A 19,097-nucleotide genomic window follows, 5' to 3' on the forward strand; every position below is an offset into this window, starting at 1 on the left:
TTTTCACATGCGACCTCTTCAGCTCTGTATGCTGAACCAGTGGTGCAGGGATTACACAAAGATATCTCAATTAATATCTTTAAAACCGATTGTACGACACTCTCTGACGTGGTGGACAGATCACCATCGTTTAGTTCAGGGGGCTTCTTTTGTTCTTCCGACCTGGACTGTAATTTCAACAGATGCAAGTCTGACAGGTTGGGGAGCTGTTTGGGGGTCTCTGACAGCACAAGGGGTTAGGGAATCTCAGGAGGTGAGATTACCAATCAATATTTTGGAACTCCGTGCAATTTTCAGAGCTCTTCAGTCATGGCCTCTTCTAAAGAGAGAATCGTTCATTTGTTTTCAGACAGACAATGTCACAACTGTGGCATACATCAATCATCAAGGAGGGACTCACAGTCCTCTGGCTATGAAAGAAGTATCTCGAATACTGGTATGGGCGGAATCCAGCTCCTGTCTAATTTCTGCGGTTCATATCCCAGGTATAGACAATTGGGAAGCGGATTATCTCCGTCGCCAAACGTTACATCCGGGCGAATGGTCTCTTCACCCAGAGGTATTTCTTCAGATTGTTCAAATGTGGGGACTTCCAGAAATAGATCTGATGGCTTCTCATCTAAACAAGAAACTTCCCAGGTATCTGTCCAGATCCAGGGATCCTCAGGCGGAAGCAGTGGATGCATTGTCACTTCCTTGGAAGTATCATCCTGCCTATCTCTTTCCGCCTCTAGTTCTTCTTCCAAGAGTAATCTCCAAGATTCTGAAGGAATGCTCGTTTGTTCTGCTGGTGGCTCCAGCATGGCCTCACAGGTTTTGGTATGCGGATCTTGTCCGGATGGCCTCTTGCCAACCGTGGACTCTTCCGTTAAGACCAGACCTTCTGTCGCAAGGTCCTTTTTTCCATCAGGATCTCAAATCCTTAAATTTAAAGGTATGGAGATTGAACGCTTGATTCTTAGTCAAAGAGGTTTCTCTGACTCTGTGATTAATACTATGTTACAGGCTCGTAAATCTGTATCTAGAAGATATATTATAGAGTCTGGAAGACTTATATTTCTTGGTGTCTTTCTCATCATTTTTCCTGGCATTCTTTTAGAATTCCGAGAATTTTACAGTTTCTTCAGGATGGTTTGGATAAAGGTTTGTCTGCAAGTTCCTTGAAAGGACAAATCTCTGCTTTTTCTGTTCTTTTTCACAGAAAGATTGCTAATCTTCCTGATATTCATTGTTTTGTACAAGCTTTGGTTCGTATAAAACCTGTCATTAAGTCAATTTCTCCTCCTTGGAGTTTGAATTTGGTTCTGGGGGCTCTTCAAGCTCCTCCGTTTGAACCTATGCATTCATTGGACATTAAATTACTTTCTTGGAAAGTTTTGTTCCTTTTGGCCATCTCTTCTGCTAGAAGAGTTTCTGAATTATCTGCTCTTTCTTGTGAGTCTCCTTTTCTGATTTTTCATCAGGATAAGGCGGTGTTGCGAACTTCTTTTAAATTTTTACCTAAGGTTGTGAATTCTAATAACATTAGTAGAGAAATTGTGGTTCCTTCATTATGTCCTAATCCTAAGAATTCTAAGGAGAAATCATTGCATTCTTTGGATGTAGTTAGAGCTTTGAAATATTATGTTGAAGCTACTAAGAATTTCCGAAAGACTTCTAGTCTATTTGTTATCTTTTCCGGTTCTAGGAAAGGTCAGAAGGCCTCTGCCATTTCTTTGTCATCTTGGTTAAAATCTTTAATTCATCATGCCTATGTCGAGTCGGGTAAAACTCCGCCTCAAAGGATTACGGCTCATTCTACTAGGTCAGTTTCTACTTCCTGGGCGTTTAGGAATGAAGCTTCGGTTGATCAGATTTGCAAAGCAGCAACTTGGTCTTCTTTGCATACTTTAACTAAATTCTACCATTTTGATGTGTTTTCTTCTTCTGAAGCAGTTTTTGGTAGAAAAGTACTTCAGGCAGCTGTTTCAGTGTGATTCTTCTGCTTATATTTTCAGTTTTTTTCATTATAAAATTTAAACTTTATTTTGGGTGTGGATTATTTTCAGCGGAATTGGCTGTCTTTATTTTATCCCTCCCTCTCTAGTCACTCTTGCGTGGAAGATCCACATCTTGGGTAGTCATTATCCCATACGTCACTAGCTCATGGACTCTTGCTAATTACATGAAAGAAAACATAATTTCTGTAAGAACTTACCTGATAAATTCATTTCTTTCATATTAGCAAGAGTCCATGAGGCCCACCCTTTTTGTGGTGGTTATGATTTTTTTGTATAAAGCACAATTATTCCAATTCCTTATTTTTTATGCTTTCGCACTTTTTCTTATCACCCCACTTCTTGGCTATGCGTTAAACTGATTTGTGGGTGTGGTGAGGGGTGTATTTATAGGCATTTTGAGGTTTGGGAAACTTTGCCCCTCCTGGTAGGAATGTATATCCCATACGTCACTAGCTCATGGACTCTTGCTAATATGAAAGAAATGAATTTATCAGGTAAGTTCTTACATAAATTATGTTATTTTGATAAAGAATTATGCATATATAAAATTTGCCTTTGACATTTTATTAAAAAATCAGCAGCTAAAATAGTTAAAAAGAACAAAAAACTTTCCGGTTTCAGCAGCCCTGATATCAGATTTATGCACAGATGTAATTCCCACTCCCCATACAGCTGATACTTTGCTATGGTCTCTCTGAGCAGCCAACATCACTTTTTTTTTGAAGGCTGAACTGCTTTTTTCCCCCTAATGATCGCATGTTTCTAGTGAAGTGTAAGTAAGAACATGGGAAGACTTGTGTGCCGGTCCCCCTACCCTCTAAGCACTGCTACCGTTAGTCTCAGGATCGATGCGCTTAACACTATAAGCTCTATGCAGAATTATTAACCATGTGCAGAGCTTTTAGGGTTAAGCTCATAGATTGTGAGTGTGTAAAATTCAGCTGCTGGTGCTTTGCAGTTTCTTATTTTTTACTTAGCCAGTGCAGCAAGTTAAACTAATTGTAGCAGTGCCAAGGGGGCAAGGGGCCCAGCACACACATTTTTTTTCTTCTTATATTCTTCATTACACTTCCATAGAAACATTGGCTCATTGGGGAAAAATCAGGAGTGCTGCCTTAACAAACAACAAGTGATGTTGGCCGTTCATAGGGACTGTAGCAAAGTATCAAGCTGTGTTGATTGTGGGAATTACGTCGGTACCTAAATCTGGTATCTGAACTGCTGAATCTAGAAAGTGTTTTTTTTTTAACTACTTTTTAGCTGCTGAATTTTTAATATTTTATATGTGCATAATTCTTTATCAAAATGTGTTTTTAATTTTTGTGTACACTGTCCCTTTAAGGTTCTATAACAGTCCAGATGTTGTTTCTCTCCATAGGCTGTTCAGCTCACACATTAATGATGGACTTTTCTGTGTATATGAAAGTTTTAATTCTCGAAGTAGACATTTAAGCGTTGTTTCCTCAGTGATGAATTGCATTGCTGTTACTTAATTTTGAAGAAAATTATAGCAGCATTACACTACTGGGTGCTAGAAGCAGATTGGTTGTTGCTTATATTCCTCTTGTCACTGGCTCATGTGTGTTCAGCTAGCTCCCATTAAAGGGATACTGAAGCCAAATTTTTTCTTTCGTGATTCAGATAGAGCATGCAATTTTAAGCAACTTTCTAATTTACTCCAATTATACATTTTTCTTCGTTCTCTTGCTTTTTTATTTGAAATAGAAGGTATCTAAGCTATTTTTTTGGTTCAGGACCATGGAAAGCACTAGTTTATTGGTGGATGAATTTATCCACCAATCAGCAAGAACAACCCAGGTTGTTCACCAAAAATGGGCCGGCATCTAAACTTACATTCTTGCATTTCAAATAAAGATACCAAGAGAATGAAGACAATTTGCTAATAGGAGTACATTAGAAAGTTGCTTAAAATTGCATCCCAAAAGAAAAAAAATGGGTTCAGTGTCCCTTTAATGTATTTGCTGCCCTTTCTACCAAGAGAATGAAGCAAATTAGAATATAGACATAAAATATAATGTTTAAAATAGTATCCTCTCTCCGACTCATGAAAGAAAAATTTTGGGTTTCATGTACTAACTTATATACTATTTTATAGTCATCCTACTTTTAATTATTTCTAAAGATATTAAAACTTAGTTTTTAAATTATTTTACTACAAATTACAGTTCTAAGATCTAAATCTTTTTACAGGTATGGCTTATACAGTTCTCCCTTTGATCCTGTGCTTTTTGATTTGGAAGTGAGCGGTTCTTCATGTAAAAATATATACAACAGTAGTTCTAGTATTCAATCTGATGAGATTGACCTGTCGGATGTCTTATTAGGTGGGTACATGTGTTTGTTTTAGTGTGCATGTGGTACAGGTTTTACTAACATTTTCTAGTCATGTAAGAGAAATATGTTCTTGTCATTATTTTAATAAATACATGTAGTTGAAACTTTCTGCTAGTTTGATTTTTTTCCCCAAACATAATGAGAAAGTGAAATACATTTGCAAATAAACCACATAGGAAACATGTGGTTATTAATATTAGGAGTTAAAGTAATGGTAAACTTTACAAGTCTTGAATCTAAGTGATATTTTAGAGTGACTTTAATTGATCACTTATAATGAAGATGCACTGTAACTTACTTTTTAATTTAGCCGAGCCATTGTAATGCCCACTTCAAAACTCATATTATTTTCTTCTGTTAAGTGTGATCAGTCCACGGGTCATCATTACTTGTGGGATATTATCTGCTCCCCTACAGGAAGTGCAAGAGGATTCACCCAGCAGAGTTGCTATATAGCTCCTCCCCTCTACGTCACCTCCAGTCATTCTCTTGCACCCAGCAACTAGATAGGTCGTGTGAGAGGACTATGGTGATTATACTTAGTTTTATATCTTCAATCAAAAGTTTGTTATTTTAAAATAACACCGGAGTGTGTTATTACCTCTCTGGCAGAGTTTGAGGAAGAATCTACCAGAGTTTTGCTATGATTTTAGCCGGAGTAGTTAAGATCATATTGCTGTTCTCGGCCATCTGAGGAGTGAGGTAAACTTCAGATCAGGGGACAGCGGGCAGATGAATCTGCATAGAGGTATGTAGCAGTTTTTATTTTCTGACAATGGAATTGATGAGAAAATTCTGCCATACCGATATAATGTCATGTATGTATACTTTACACTTCAGTATTCTGGGAGAATGGTACTTCACTAGAATTACACTGTAAGAAAGACATAAAGCTGTTTAATAACTAGAGATTATGTTTAACGTTTTTGCTGGAATGTAAAATCGTTTTCATTTACTGAGGTACTGAGTGAATAAATGTTTGGGCACTATTTTTCCACTTGGCAGTTGCTTAAATCTGTTTTTTCTGTCAGTTTCTGTTCTCCCTCACTGCTGTGTGTGTGGGGGAGGGGCGCTTTTACTATGCATCAAATATTTCAGTCAGCAATTCCCTGCATGATCCGGTTCATCTCTACAGAGCTCAGGGGTCTTCAAACTTATTTTGAGGGAGGTAATTTCTCTCAGCAGAGCTGTGAGAATTATAGTTTGACTGAGATAAAAACGTTTATTCTGTAATTTGTTTCCTGCTTTCAGAAATTGTTATCTTTGCTAATGGGATTAAACCTTTGCTAAAGTTGTGTTGTTTAATTGCTGAGGGGAACAATCCTTTGCTAAAACTGTATATTCTGACAAAGATTGATGCTATAACTTAATTATTTTAACTGTTATAATTTTTTTCTGTGCTTCTTAAAGGCACAGTTCGTTTTCATATTATTTGTAAATTACTTTGAAAAGTATTTTCAAGTTGCTGTTTATTTGCTAGTGTGTTAAACATGTCTGATTCAGAGGAATATCTCTGTGCTATATGTGTTAATGCCAAAGTGGAGCCCAATAGAAATTTATGTACTAACTGTATTGATGCTACTTTAAAAAACAGTCAATCTGTACAAATTGAACATATTTCACCAAACAACGAGGGGAGAGTTATGCCGACTAACTCGCCTCACGTGTCAGTACCTGCATCTCCCGCTCAGGAGGTGCGTGATATTGTAGCGCCGAGTACATCTGGGCGGCCATTACAAATCACATTACAAGATATGGCTACTGTTATGACTGAAGTTTTGGCTAAACTACCAGAACTAAGAGGTAAACGTGATCACTCTGGGGTGAGAACAGAGTGCGCGAATAATGCAAGGGCCATGTCTGATACTGCGTCACAGTTTGCAGAACGTGAAGACGGAGAGCTTCATTCTGTGGGTGACGGTTCTGATCCAAATAAACTGGACTCAGACATTTCAAATTTTAAATTTAAGCTTGAGAACCTCCGTGTGTTACTAGGGGAGGTATTAGCGGCTCTGAATGATTGTAACACAGTTGCAATCCCAGAGAAAATGTGTAGGTTGGATAAATATTTTGCGGTACCGACGAGTACTGACGTTTTTCCTATACCTAAGAGACTTACTGACATTGTTACTAAGGAGTGGGATAGACCCGGTGTGCCTTTCTCACCCCCTCCTATATTCAGAAAGATGTTTCCAATAGACGCCGCCACACGGGACTTATGGCAAATGGTCCCTAAGGTGGAGGGAGCAGTTTCTACTTTAGCTAAGCGTACCACTATCCCAGTGGAGGATAGCTGTGCTTTTTCAGATCCAATGGATAAAAAATTAGAGGGTTACCTTAAGAAAATGTTTGTTCAACAAGGGTTTATATTGCAACCTCTTGCATGTATTGCGCCTGTCACGGCTGCAGCAGCATTTTGGTTTGAGTCTCTGGAAGAGACACTTCAATCATCCACACTAGATGACATCACACACAAACTTAAATTCCTTAAGTTAGCTAATTCATTTATTTCAGATGCCGTAGTACATTTAACTAAACTTGCGGCTAAAAATTCAGGATTCGCCATTCAGGCACGCAGAGCTCTGTGGCTGAAATCCTGGTCAGCTGATGTTACGTCTAAATCTAAATTGCTTAATATTCCTTTCAAAGGGCAGACCTTATTCGGGCCCGGCTTGAAAGAGATTATTGCTGACATTACAGGAGGTAAAGGTCATGCCCTGCCTCAGGACAAGGCCAAAGCCAAGGCTAGACAGTCCAATTTTCGTTCCTTTCGTAATTTCAAAGCAGGAGCAGCATCAACTTCCTCTGCACCAAAACAGGAAGGAGCTGTTGCTCGCTACAGACAAGGCTGGAAACCTAACCAGTCCTGGAACAGGGGCAAACAGGCCAGAAAACCTGCTGCTGCCCCTAAGACAGCATGAATTGAGGGCCCCCGATCCGGGACCGGATCTAGTGGGGGGCAGACTTTCCCTCTTCGCCCAGGCTTGGGCAAGAGATGTTCAGGATCCCTGGGCGTTAGAGATCATATCTCAGGGATACCTTCTGGACTTCAAATCCTCTCCCCCAAGAGGGAGATTTCATCTGTCAAGGTTGTCAACAAACCTAACAAAGAAGGAAGCGTTTCTACGCTGCGTACAAGATCTTTTATTAATGGGAGTGATCCATCCAGTTCCGCGGTTGGAACAAGGACAAGGGTTTTACTCAAATCTGTTTGTAGTTCCCAAAAAAGAGGGAACCTTCAGGCCAATCTTGGATTTAAAGATCCTAAACAAATTCCTAAGAGTTCCATCGTTCAAGATGGAAACTATTCGAACAATTTTGCCCATGATCCAAGAGGGTCAGTACATGACCACAGTGGATTTAAAGGATGCTTACCTTCACATACCGATTCACAAAAGCCATTACCGGTATCTAAGGTTTGCCTTTTTAGACAGGCATTACCAGTTTGTAGCTCTTCCATTCGGACTGGCTACGGCTCCAAGAATCTTCACAAAGGTTCTGGGCACTCTTCTGGCGATACTAAGACCGCGAGGAATTTCAGTAGCTCCGTACTTAGACGACATACTGATACAAGCTTCAAGCCTTCAAACTGCCAAATCTCATACAGAGATAGTACTGGCATTTCTAAGGTCGCATGGATGGAAAGTGAACGAAGAGAAAAGTTCTCTCTTTCCACTCACAAGAGTTCCCTTCCTGGGGACTCTGATAGATTCTGTAGAAATGAAGATTTACCTGACAGAGGACAGGTTAACAAAACTTCAAAGTGCATGCCGTGTCCTTCATTCTATTCAACACCCGTCAGTAGCTCAATGCATGGAGGTAATCGGACTAATGGTAGCAGCAATGGACATAGTTCCTTTTGCACGCCTACATCTCAGACCACTGCAACTGTGCATGCTAAGTCAGTGGAATGGGGATTACTCAGATTTGTCCCCCACTCTAAATCTGAATCAAGAGACCAGAAATTCTCTTCTATGGTGGCTTTATCGGCCACATCTGGCCAGGGGAATGCCATTCAGCAGGCCAGACTGGTCAATTGTAACAACAGACGCCAGCCTACTAGGTTGGGGCGCTGTCTGGAATTCTCTGAAGGCTCAGGGTCTATGGAATCAGAAGGAGAGTCTTCTTCCAATAAACATTCTGGAATTGAGAGCAGTCCTCAATGCTCTTCTGGCTTGACCCCAGTTAACAACTCGGGGGTTCATCAGGTTCCAGTCGGACAACATCACGACTGTAGCTTATATCAACCATCAGGGAGAGACAAGAAGCTCCCTAGCAATGATGGAAGTATCGAAGATAATTCGCTGGGCAGAGTCTCACTCTTGCCACCTGTCTGCAATCCACATCCCGGGAGTGGAGAACTGGGAGGCGGATTTCTTAAGTCGTCAGACTTTTCATCCGGGGGAGTGGGAACTTCATCCAGAGGTCTTTGCCCAAATACTTCGACGTTGGGGCAAACCAGAGATAGATCTCATGGCGTCTCGACAGAACGCCAAGCTTCCGCGCTACGGGTCCAGATCCAGGGATCCGGGAGCGGTCCTGATAGATGCCTTGACAGCACCATGGACCTTCAGGATGGCTTATGTGTTTCCACCTTTCCCGATGCTTCCTCGATTGATTGCCAGAATCAAACAGGAGAAAGCATCAGTGATTCTAATAGCGCCTGCATGGCCACGCAGGACTTGGTATACAGATCTGGTGGACATGTCATTCTGTCCACCTTGGTCGTTACCTCTGAAACAGGACCTTCTGATTCAGGGTCCTTTCAAACATCAAAATCTAACTTCTCTGAAGCTGACTGCTTGGAAATTGAACGCTTGATCTTATCAAAGCGTGGTTTTTCTGAGTCAGTTATTGATACCTTAATACAGGCTAGGAAGCCTGTTACCAGAAAGATTTACCATAAAATATGGCGTAAATGCCTATATTGGTGCGAATCCAAAGGTTACTCTTGGAGTAAGGTTAGGATTCCTAGGATATTGTCTTTTCTACAAGAAGGTTTAGAAAAGGGGTTATCCGCTAGTTCCTTAAAGGGACAGATCTCAGCTCTGTCCATTCTGTTACACAAGCGTCTGTCAGAAGTTCCAGACGTTCAGGCTTTTTGTCAGGCTTTGGCCAGGATTAAACCTGTGTTTAAAGCTGTGGCTCCACCATGGAGTTTAAACCTTGTTCTTAACGTTTTACAGGGTGTTCCGTTTGAACCCCTTCATTCCATTGTTATAAAGTTGTTATCTTGGAAAGTTCTATTTTTAATGGCTATTTCCTCGGCTCGAAGAGTCTCTGAGTTATCAGCCTTACATTGTGATTCTCCTTATTTGATTTTTCACTCGGATAAGGTAGTTCTGCGTACTAAACCTGGGTTCTTACCTAAGGTAGTCACTAACAGGAATATTAATCAGGAGATTGTTGTTCCATCCTTGTGCCCAAATCCTTCTTCGAGGAAGGAACGTCTTTTGCACAATCTGGATGTAGTTCGTGCCCTTAAATTTTATTTACAGGCAACTAAAGATTTTCGACAAACGTCTTCCCTGTTTGTCGTTTACTCTGGTCAGAGGAGAGGTCAAAAAGCTTCTGCTACCTCTCTCTCTTTTTGGCTTCGTAGCATAATTCGTTTAGCTTATGAGACTGCTGGACAGCAGCCTCCTGAAAGAATTACAGCTCATTCCACTAGAGCTGTGGCTTCCACTTGGGCCTTTAAGAATGAGGCCTCTGTTGAACAGATTTGCAAGGCTGCAACTTGGTCTTCGCTTCATACTTTTTCCAAATTTTACAAATTTGACACTTTTGCTTCCTCGGAGGCTATTTTTGGGAGAAAGGTTCTTCAGGCAGTGGTTCCTTCTGTATAAAGAGCCTGCCTATCCCTCCCGTCATCCGTGTACTTTTGCTTTGGTATTGGTATCCCACAAGTAATGATGACCCGTGGACTGATCACACTTAACAGAAGAAAACATAATTTATGCTTACCTGATAAATTCCTTTCTTCTGTAGTGTGATCAGTCCACGGCCCGCCCTGTTTTTTAAGGCAGGTAAATATTTTTTAAATTATACTCCAGTCACCACTACACCCTTGGCTTCTCCTTTCTCGTTGGTCCTTGGTCGAATGACTGGAGGTGACGTAGAGGGGAGGAGCTATATAGCAACTCTGCTGGGTGAATCCTCTTGCACTTCCTGTAGGGGAGCAGATAATATCCCACAAGTAATGATGACCCGTGGACTGATCACACTACAGAAGAAAGGAATTTATCAGGTAAGCATAAATTATGTTTTTTATGAGAGAACGATTGGAATTGTTCTCAAATCGGTGCTCTAGTTACAAAACAAAAGGGCCTTATGGCTAGAGTGCTGATTGGAGAACAGTTCAAACCGTAAGCTCACAAAAAGAGTTCCGAAGTGGGCGGCCTGAGTGCCGGGTATTAGAATGGCACAACTAAATTAAAAAGTAAGTTACAATGTATCTTCATTAGAAGTGATCAATTAAAAGTCCATCTAAAGTATTATTTAGATTCCGTACCTGATTTTAAAACATGTCAAGTTTGCAATCTCTTTAAATATCAATGTAGATTAATTTAAAACCACATTTTGTAGTTCATTATACATCTGTAACTCTGTAAACTTTGATCAAATTTATTGTTTTCCTGAAAACAGGTGTATAACCACTTCTCATTCCTTTTCTGGGGATATTCTGGGGATATTCTACCACATTCTATAACATTATAAATTATGTGTTGGGGGTCATCTTATGTACTTATGTACCTACAGTCTTCTTTATACATCTTAATTTAACCAATACTCTGATCCGCACAGGAAGTGGGAAAGTCAACAGCTGTGCAGCAGCCGAAGGCAGCTTTACATCACTGACAGGGCTGCTTGAAGTTGAACCTTTACATTTCACTTGCGTTTCTACAAGTGATGGTACCAGAATAGAGAGGGACGATGCAAGTACGTTCACTGGTATATACACTTTTTTTTTTCTTCTATTCATTTTATCAATGTTTATTAAAGGTTAATTGTTTTCTGTTCATTTCCTTGATGGGTTGAGAAGTAAATTAGTTTTCTCCAACATAGGTGTGTCCGGTCCACGGCGTCATCCTTACTTGTGGGATATTCTCTTCCCCAACAGGAAATGGCAAAGAGCCCAGCAAAGCTGGTCACATGATCCCTCCTAGGCTCCGCCTACCCCAGTCATTCTCTTTGCCGTTGTACAGGCAACATCTCCACGGAGATGGCTTAGAGTTTTTTTTAGTGTTTAACTGTAGTTTTTATTATTCAATCAAGAGTTTGTTATTTTGAAATAGTGCTGGTATGTACTATTTACTCAAACAGAAAAGAGATGAAGATTTCTGTTTGTTTGAGGAAAATGATTTTAGCAACCGTCACTAAAATCCATGGCTGTTCCACACAGGACTGTTGAGAGCAATTAACTTCAGTTGGGGGAACAGTGTGCAGTCTCTTGCTGCTTGAGGTATGACACATTCTAACAAGACGATGTAATGCTGGAAGCTGTCATTTTCCCTATGGGATCCGGTAAGCCATGTTTATTCAGCAAGTAAATAAGGGCTTCACAAGGGCTTATTAAGACTGTAGACTTTTTCTGGGCTAAATCGATTCATTATTAACACATATTTAGCCTTGAGGAATCATTTTATCTGGGTATTTTGATATAATAATATCGGCAGGCACTGTATTAGACACCTTATTCTTTAGGGGCTTTCCCAAAGCATAAGCAGAGCCTCATTTTCGCGCCGGTGTTGCGCACTTGTTTTTGAGAGGCATGGCATGCAGTCGCATGTGAGAGGAGCTCTGATACTTAGAAAAGACTTTCTGAAGGCGTCATTTGGTATCGTATTCCCCTTTGGGCTTGGTTGGGTCTCAGCAAAGCAGATACCAGGGACTGTAAAGGGGTTAAAGTTCAAAACGGCTCCGGTTCCGTTATTTTAAGGGTTAAAGCTTCCAAATTTGGTGTGCAATACTTTTAAGGCTTTAAGACACTGTGGTGAAAATTTGGTGAATTTTGAACAATTCCTTCATGTTTTTTCGCAATTGCAGTAATAAAGTGTGTTCAGTTTAAAATTTAAAGTGACAGTAACGGTTTTATTTTAAAACGTTTTTTGTACTTTGTTATCAAGTTTATGCCTGTTTAACATGTCTGAACTACCAGATAGACTGTGTTCTGAATGTGGGGAAGCCAGAATTCCTATTCATTTAAATAAATGTGATTTATGTGATAATGACAATGATGCCCAAGATGATTCCTCAAGTGAGGGGAGTAAGCATGGTACTGCATCATTCCCTCCTTCGTCTACACGAGTCTTGCCCACTCAGGAGGCCCCTAGTACATCTAGCGCGCCAATACTCCTTACTATGCAACAATTTACGGCTGTAATGGATAATTCTGTCAAAAACATTTTAGCCAAAATGAACACTTATCAGCGTAAGCGCGGCTGCTCTGTTTTAGATACTGAAGAGCATGACGACGCTGATAATAATATTTCCGAAGGGCCCCTAACCCAGTCTGATGGGGCCAGGGAGGTTTTGTCTGAGGGAGAAATTACTGATTCTGGGAACATTTCTCAACAGGCTGAACCTGATGTGATTGCATTTAAATTTAAGTTGGAACATCTCCGCATTCTGCTTAAGGAGGTATTATCCACTTTGGATGATTGTGACAAGTTGGTCATCCCAGAGAAACTATGTAAAATGGACAAGTTCCTAGAGGTGCCGGGGCTCCCAGAAGCTTTTCCTATACCCAAGCGGGTGGCGGACATTGTCAACAAGGAATGGGAAAGGCCCGGTATTCCTTTCGTCCCTCCCCCCATATTTAAAAAATTGTTTCCTATGGTCGACCCCAGAAAGGACTTATGGCAGACAGTCCCCAAGGTCGAGGGAGCGGTTTCCACTTTAAACAAACGCACCACTATACCCATAGAGGATAGTTGTGCTTTCAAAGATCCTATGGATAAAAAATTAGAAGGTTTGCTTAAAAAGATGTTTGTTCAGCAAGGTTACCTTCTACAACCAATTTCATGCATTGTCCCTGTCGCTACAGCCGCATGTTTCTGGTTCGATGATCTGATAAAGGCGGTCGATAGTGAGTCTCCTCCTTTTGAGGAGATTATGGACAGAATCAATGCTCTCAAATTGGCTAATTCTTTCACCCTAGACGCCACTTTGCAATTGGCTAGGTTAGCGGCTAAGAATTCTGGGTTTGCTATTGTGGCGCGCAGAGCGCTTTGGTTGAAATCTTGGTCGGCTGATGCGTCTTCCAAGAACAAGCTACTTAACATTCCTTTCAAGGGGAAAACGCTGTTTGGCCCTGACTTGAAAGAGATTATCTCTGATATCACTGGGGGTAAGGGCCACGCCCTTCCTCAGGATCGGCCTTTCAAGGCAAAAAATAAACCTAATTTTCGTCCCTTTCGTAGAAACGGACCAGCCCAAGGTGCTACGTCCTCTAAGCAAGAGGGTAATACTTCTCAAGCCAAGCCAGCTTGGAGACCAATGCAAGGCTGGAACAAGGGAAAGCAGGCCAAGAAACCTGCCACTGCTACCAAGACAGCATGAAATGTTGGCCCCCGATCCGGGACCGGATCTGGTGGGGGGCAGACTCTCTCTCTTCGCTCAGGCTTGGGCAAGAGATGTTCTGGATCCTTGGGCGCTAGAAATAGTCTCCCAAGGTTATCTTCTGGAATTCAAGGGACTTCCCCCAAGGGGGAGGTTCCACAGGTCTCAGTTGTCTTCAGACCACATAAAAAGACAGGCATTCTTACATTGTGTAGAAGACCTGTTAAAAATGGGAGTGATTCATCCTGTTCCATTAAGAGAACAAGGGATGGGGTTCTACTCCAATCTGTTCATAGTTCCCAAAAAAGAGGGAACGTTCAGACCAATCTTAGATCTCAAGATCTTAAACAAGTTTCTCAGGGTTCCATCGTTCAAGATGGAAACCATTCGAACTATTCTTCCTTCCATCCAGGAAGGTCAATTCATGACCACGGTGGATTTAAAGGATGCGTATCTACATATTCCTATCCACAGGAACATCATCGGTTCCTAAGGTTCGCATTCCTGGACAAACATTACCAGTTCGTGGCGCTTCCTTTCGGATTAGCCACTGCTCCAAGGATTTTCACAAAAGTACTAGGGTCCCTTCTAGCTGTGCTAAGACCAAGGGGCATTGCTGTAGTACCTTACTTGGACGACATTCTGATTCAAGCGTCGTCCCTTCCTCAAGCAAAGGCTCACACGGACATTGTCCTGGCCTTTCTCAGATCTCACGGATGGAAAGTGAACGTGGAAAAGAGTTCTCTATCCCCGTCAACAAGGGTTCCCTTCTTGGGAACAATAATAGACTCCTTAGAAATGAGGATTTTTCTGACAGAGGCCAGAAAAACAAAACTTCTAGACTCTTGTCGGATACTTCATTCCGTTCCTCTTCCTTCCATAGCTCAGTGCATGGAAGTGATCGGGTTGATGGTAGCGGCAATGGACATAGTTCCTTTTGCGCGCATTCATCTAAGACCATTACAACTGTGCATGCTCAGTCAGTGGAATGGGGACTATACAGACTTGTCTCCGAAGATACAAGTAAATCAGAGGACCAGAGACTCACTACGTTGGTGGCTGTCCCTGGACAACCTGTCACAAGGGATGACATTCCGCAGACCAGAGTGGGTCATTGTCACGACCGACGCCAGTCTGATGGGCTGGGGCGAGGTCTGGGGATCCCTGAAAGCTCAGGGTCTTTGGTCTCGGGAAGAATCTCTTCTACCGATAAATATTCTGGAACTGAGAGCGATATTCAATGCTCTCAAGGCTTGGCCTCAGCTAGCGAGGGCCAAGTTCATACGGTTTCAATCAGACAACATGACAACTGTTGCGTACATCAACCATCAGGGGGGAACAAGGAGTTCCCTAGCGATGGAAGAAGTGACCAAAATCATTCTATGGGCGGAGTCTCACTCCTGCCACCTGTCTGCTATCCACATCCCAGGAGTGGAAAATTGGGAAGCGGATTTTCTGAGTCGTCAGACATTGCATCCGGGGGAGTGGGAACTCCATCCGGAAATCTTTGCCCAAGTCACTCAGCTGTGGGGCATTCCAGACATGGATCTGATGGCCTCTCGTCAGAACTTCAAAGTTCCTTGCTACGGGTCCAGATCCAGGGATCCCAAGGCGGCTCTAGTGGATGCACTAGTAGCACCTTGGACCTTCAAACTAGCTTATGTGTTCCCGCCGTTTCCTCTCATCCCCAGGCTGGTAGCCAGGATCAATCAGGAGAGGGCGTCGGTGATCTTGATAGCTCCTGCGTGGCCACGCAGGACTTGGTATGCAGATCTGGTGAATATGTCATCGGCTCCACCTTGGAAGCTACCTTTGAGACGAGACCTTCTTGTTCAGGGTCCGTTCGAACATCCGAATCTGGTTTCACTCCAGCTGACTGCTTGGAGATTGAACGCTTGATTTTATCGAAGCGAGGGTTCTCAGATTCTGTTATCGATACTCTTGTTCAGGCCAGAAAGCCTGTAACTAGAAAGATTTACCACAAAATTTGGAAAAAATATATCTGTTGGTGTGAATCTAAAGGATTCCCTTGGGACAAGGTTAAGATTCCTAGGATTCTATCCTTCCTTCAAGAAGGATTGGAAAAGGGATTATCTGCAAGTTCCCTGAAGGGACAGATTTCTGCCTTGTCGGTGTTACTTCACAAAAAACTGGCTGCTGTGCCAGATGTTCAAGCCTTTGTTCAGGCTCTGGTTAGAATTAAGCCTGTTTACAAACCTTTGACTCCTCCTTGGAGTCTCAATTTAGTTCTTTCAGTTCTTCAGGGGGTTCCGTTTGAACCCTTGCATTCCGTTGATATTAAGTTATTATCTTGGAAAGTTTTGTTTTTAGTTGCAATTTCTTCTGCCAGAAGAGTTTCAGAATTATCTGCTCTGCAGTGTTCTCCTCCTTATCTGGTGTTCCATGCAGATAAGGTGGTTTTACGTACTAAACCTGGTTTTCTTCCAAAAGTTGTTTCTAACAAAAACATTAACCAGGAGATTATCGTACCTTCTCTGTGTCCGAAACCAGTTTCAAAGAAGGAACGTTTGTTGCACAATTTGGATGTTGTTCGCGCTCTAAAATTCTATTTGGATGCTACAAAGGATTTTAGACAAACATCTTCCTTGTTTGTTGTTTATTCCGGTAAAAGGAGAGGTCAAAAAGCAACTTCTACCTCTCTCTCTTTTTGGATTAAAAGCATCATCAGATTGGCTTACGAGACTGCCGGACGGCAGCCTCCCGAAAGAATCACAGCTCATTCCACTAGGGCTGTGGCTTCCACTTGGGCCTTCAAGAACGAGGCTTCTGTTGATCAGATATGTAGGGCAGCGACTTGGTCTTCACTGCACACTTTTACCAAATTTTACAAGTTTGATACTTTTGCTTCTTCTGAGGCTATTTTTGGGAGAAAGGTTTTGCAAGCCGTGGTGCCTTCCATTTAGGTGACCTGATTTGCTCCCTCCCTTCATCCGTGTCCTAAAGCTTTGGTATTGGTTCCCACAAGTAAGGATGACGCCGTGGACCGGACACACCTATGTTGGAGAAAACAGAATTTATGTTTACCTGATAAATTACTTTCTCCAACGGTGTGTCCGGTCCACGGCCCGCCCTGGTTTTTTTAATCAGGTCTGATAATTTATTTTCTTTAACTACAGTCACCACGGTACCATATGGTTTCTCCTATGCAAATATTCCTCCTTAACGTCGGTCGAATGACTGGGGTAGGCGGAGCCTAGGAGGGATCATGTGACCAGCTTTGCTGGGCTCTTTGCCATTTCCTGTTGGGGAAGAGAATATCCCACAAGTAAGGATGACGCCGTGGACCGGACACACCGTTGGAGAAAGTAATTTATCAGGTAAACATAAATTCTGTTTTAATGATAAAACACAGCTTGTTTTTTTCCATATAAAATGTGAATAGTTTTTAATCTGATGAAAATATTGGATATAGTTATTGCATTTGTATACTTTACATTTATACTTTATTGATCTAGTATTTGCTTTGTTCTAAATAGTAATTTAAATTTGTCAAATAGTAATACATGCTTGGATGGAATAATACATTAGACAATCCATTTTTATACTTTTTAGGATAACAAGAAATAACTTGTAAAGCCGAGTTAATTAGGGCTACAGTTCAGAAAATGGTGAATACCATCTCTCTCCCAACCTTTCTATTCTGTCACATTTTGTGTACTTTTATATTTCACATGACATACAATAATATAACAAATAAAAACGGATACAGAAATGTTTTAATTTATTCTCAAACAAGGTGACCTAATCCATTTTGTATTTTATTCTCCTCTCTAATTTTGTGTGACAGCCTTAAAGGGATATGAAACCCAACATTTTTCTTTCATGATTCAGATAGAACATACAATTTTAAACAACTTTTCAATTTACTTCTGTTATCAAATTTGTTTTGTTCTCTTAGCATCCATTGTGTATGCAGCAGCAATGCACTACTAAGAGCTAGCGTAACACATTGGGTGAGTCAATGACAGGCATATATGTGCAGCTAGCTCTCAGTAGTGCATTGTGGCTTCTGAGCCTATCTAAAAATGCTTTTCAACAAATAATGAAGCAAATTAGAATAGAGATACATTGGAAAGTTGTTTAAAATTGCATGCTCCACCTGAATCATGAAAGAAAAAATGTGGGTTTCATGTCCCTAACAGAGGCCTGTGACACCTCAAAGCATCTAGATACACTGGATTAAAGTCCCTTTTCCTATGTGTAAATGAACAGTTAATTGAATTGGTTTATGTATTAAGTAGTTATTTACTTATTCTAGTTTGCATATTTTCTAAACAAGAACTTCCATATCTTCATACTTTTGTGTTTTGTTTTTGCCCCATGCCAGTGAGCACATTTGGTGTTACCCCAGCTGTGGGCGGCCTCTCTGCTGGGACAGTTGGAGAAGCCTCTACCGCTCTCAGCTCGGCAGCTCAAGTCGCTCTCCAGTCGCTCTCTCACGCCATGGCTTCAGCTGAGCAGCAGCTCCAGGTACTGCAAGAGAAACAGCAGCAGCTTCTGAAGCTTCAGCAACAGGTGGGAGGACATTTCCTGAAGTTCATCTTGAACCCCACACGCTGACAGCATAGGCCTAATCAATATGCTGCACAGTAGTCTTTCCTGGCTAGTAATTAAAGGGCCGTCAAAATTAAACTTTGATGGTTAAGATAGATCTTCCAGTTGTTTTTTTTTTTTTTTTTGGTTTGTTTTTAAAAAAAGAAACCAATAAAAAAAAAAAACAACTTTCCTATTAACCTTTATTTTCAAATGCATCTCTTTTGTCTGTTTTCTTTTGGTGAAACTTAGCGCCTTTCCATGAAAGGCTACCATAGCAAGTTTGTGCTTTTATTAAGTGCTATAAGGCAGAATTTTTTTCAACAGTGTTTGTAACCTAAAGCTGTCATGGAAGGGAGCAAAGTTTTCATAAAGTATATTTGATAATAGAAATATTTTTTTTATTGATCTGTGACTCCCAAAGCTTAATTTTGGCTTTCACATCCTTTAGATCATTTTGAAATGATTTCACTATGCAAGGAACAGCTGCTTTATAGCATTTTGAATAGTGGTCCTGACGTTCTTTCTTATGAACTTGAAACTGTAAGAAACACTTTAGTATATATTTATGTGCTGTATGCTCAGAAGTATTCAGCATGTATTAAAATAAAAGATTTCCTAACATAA

The 19,097-nt window shown here is 41.1% G+C and overlaps 1 protein-coding gene across 7 annotated transcripts in view; it reads left to right on the forward strand.

Moving 5' to 3' along the window:
• The window catches only part of BIRC6 (baculoviral IAP repeat containing 6), an 854,588-nt gene that overhangs the window by 251,504 nt on the left and 583,987 nt on the right, over positions 1 to 19,097 (forward strand). For 5 of the 7 annotated variants that reach the window (XM_053711846.1, XM_053711848.1, XM_053711852.1 and 2 more), the window contains exons 22-24: positions 4,212 to 4,345; positions 11,160 to 11,306; positions 18,265 to 18,452. In XM_053711846.1, coding sequence (XP_053567821.1) covers positions 4,212 to 4,345; positions 11,160 to 11,306; positions 18,265 to 18,452 — 469 coding nt within the window. The remainder of the gene's footprint in view (positions 1 to 4,211; positions 4,346 to 11,159; positions 11,307 to 18,264; positions 18,453 to 19,097) is intronic. The other 2 variants (XM_053711850.1, XM_053711851.1) reach the window with 1 other exon arrangement.

The sequence above is a fragment of the Bombina bombina genome, chromosome 4 (genome assembly GCF_027579735.1).
Source record: "Bombina bombina isolate aBomBom1 chromosome 4, aBomBom1.pri, whole genome shotgun sequence".
Lineage (NCBI taxonomy): Eukaryota > Metazoa > Chordata > Amphibia > Anura > Bombinatoridae > Bombina > Bombina bombina.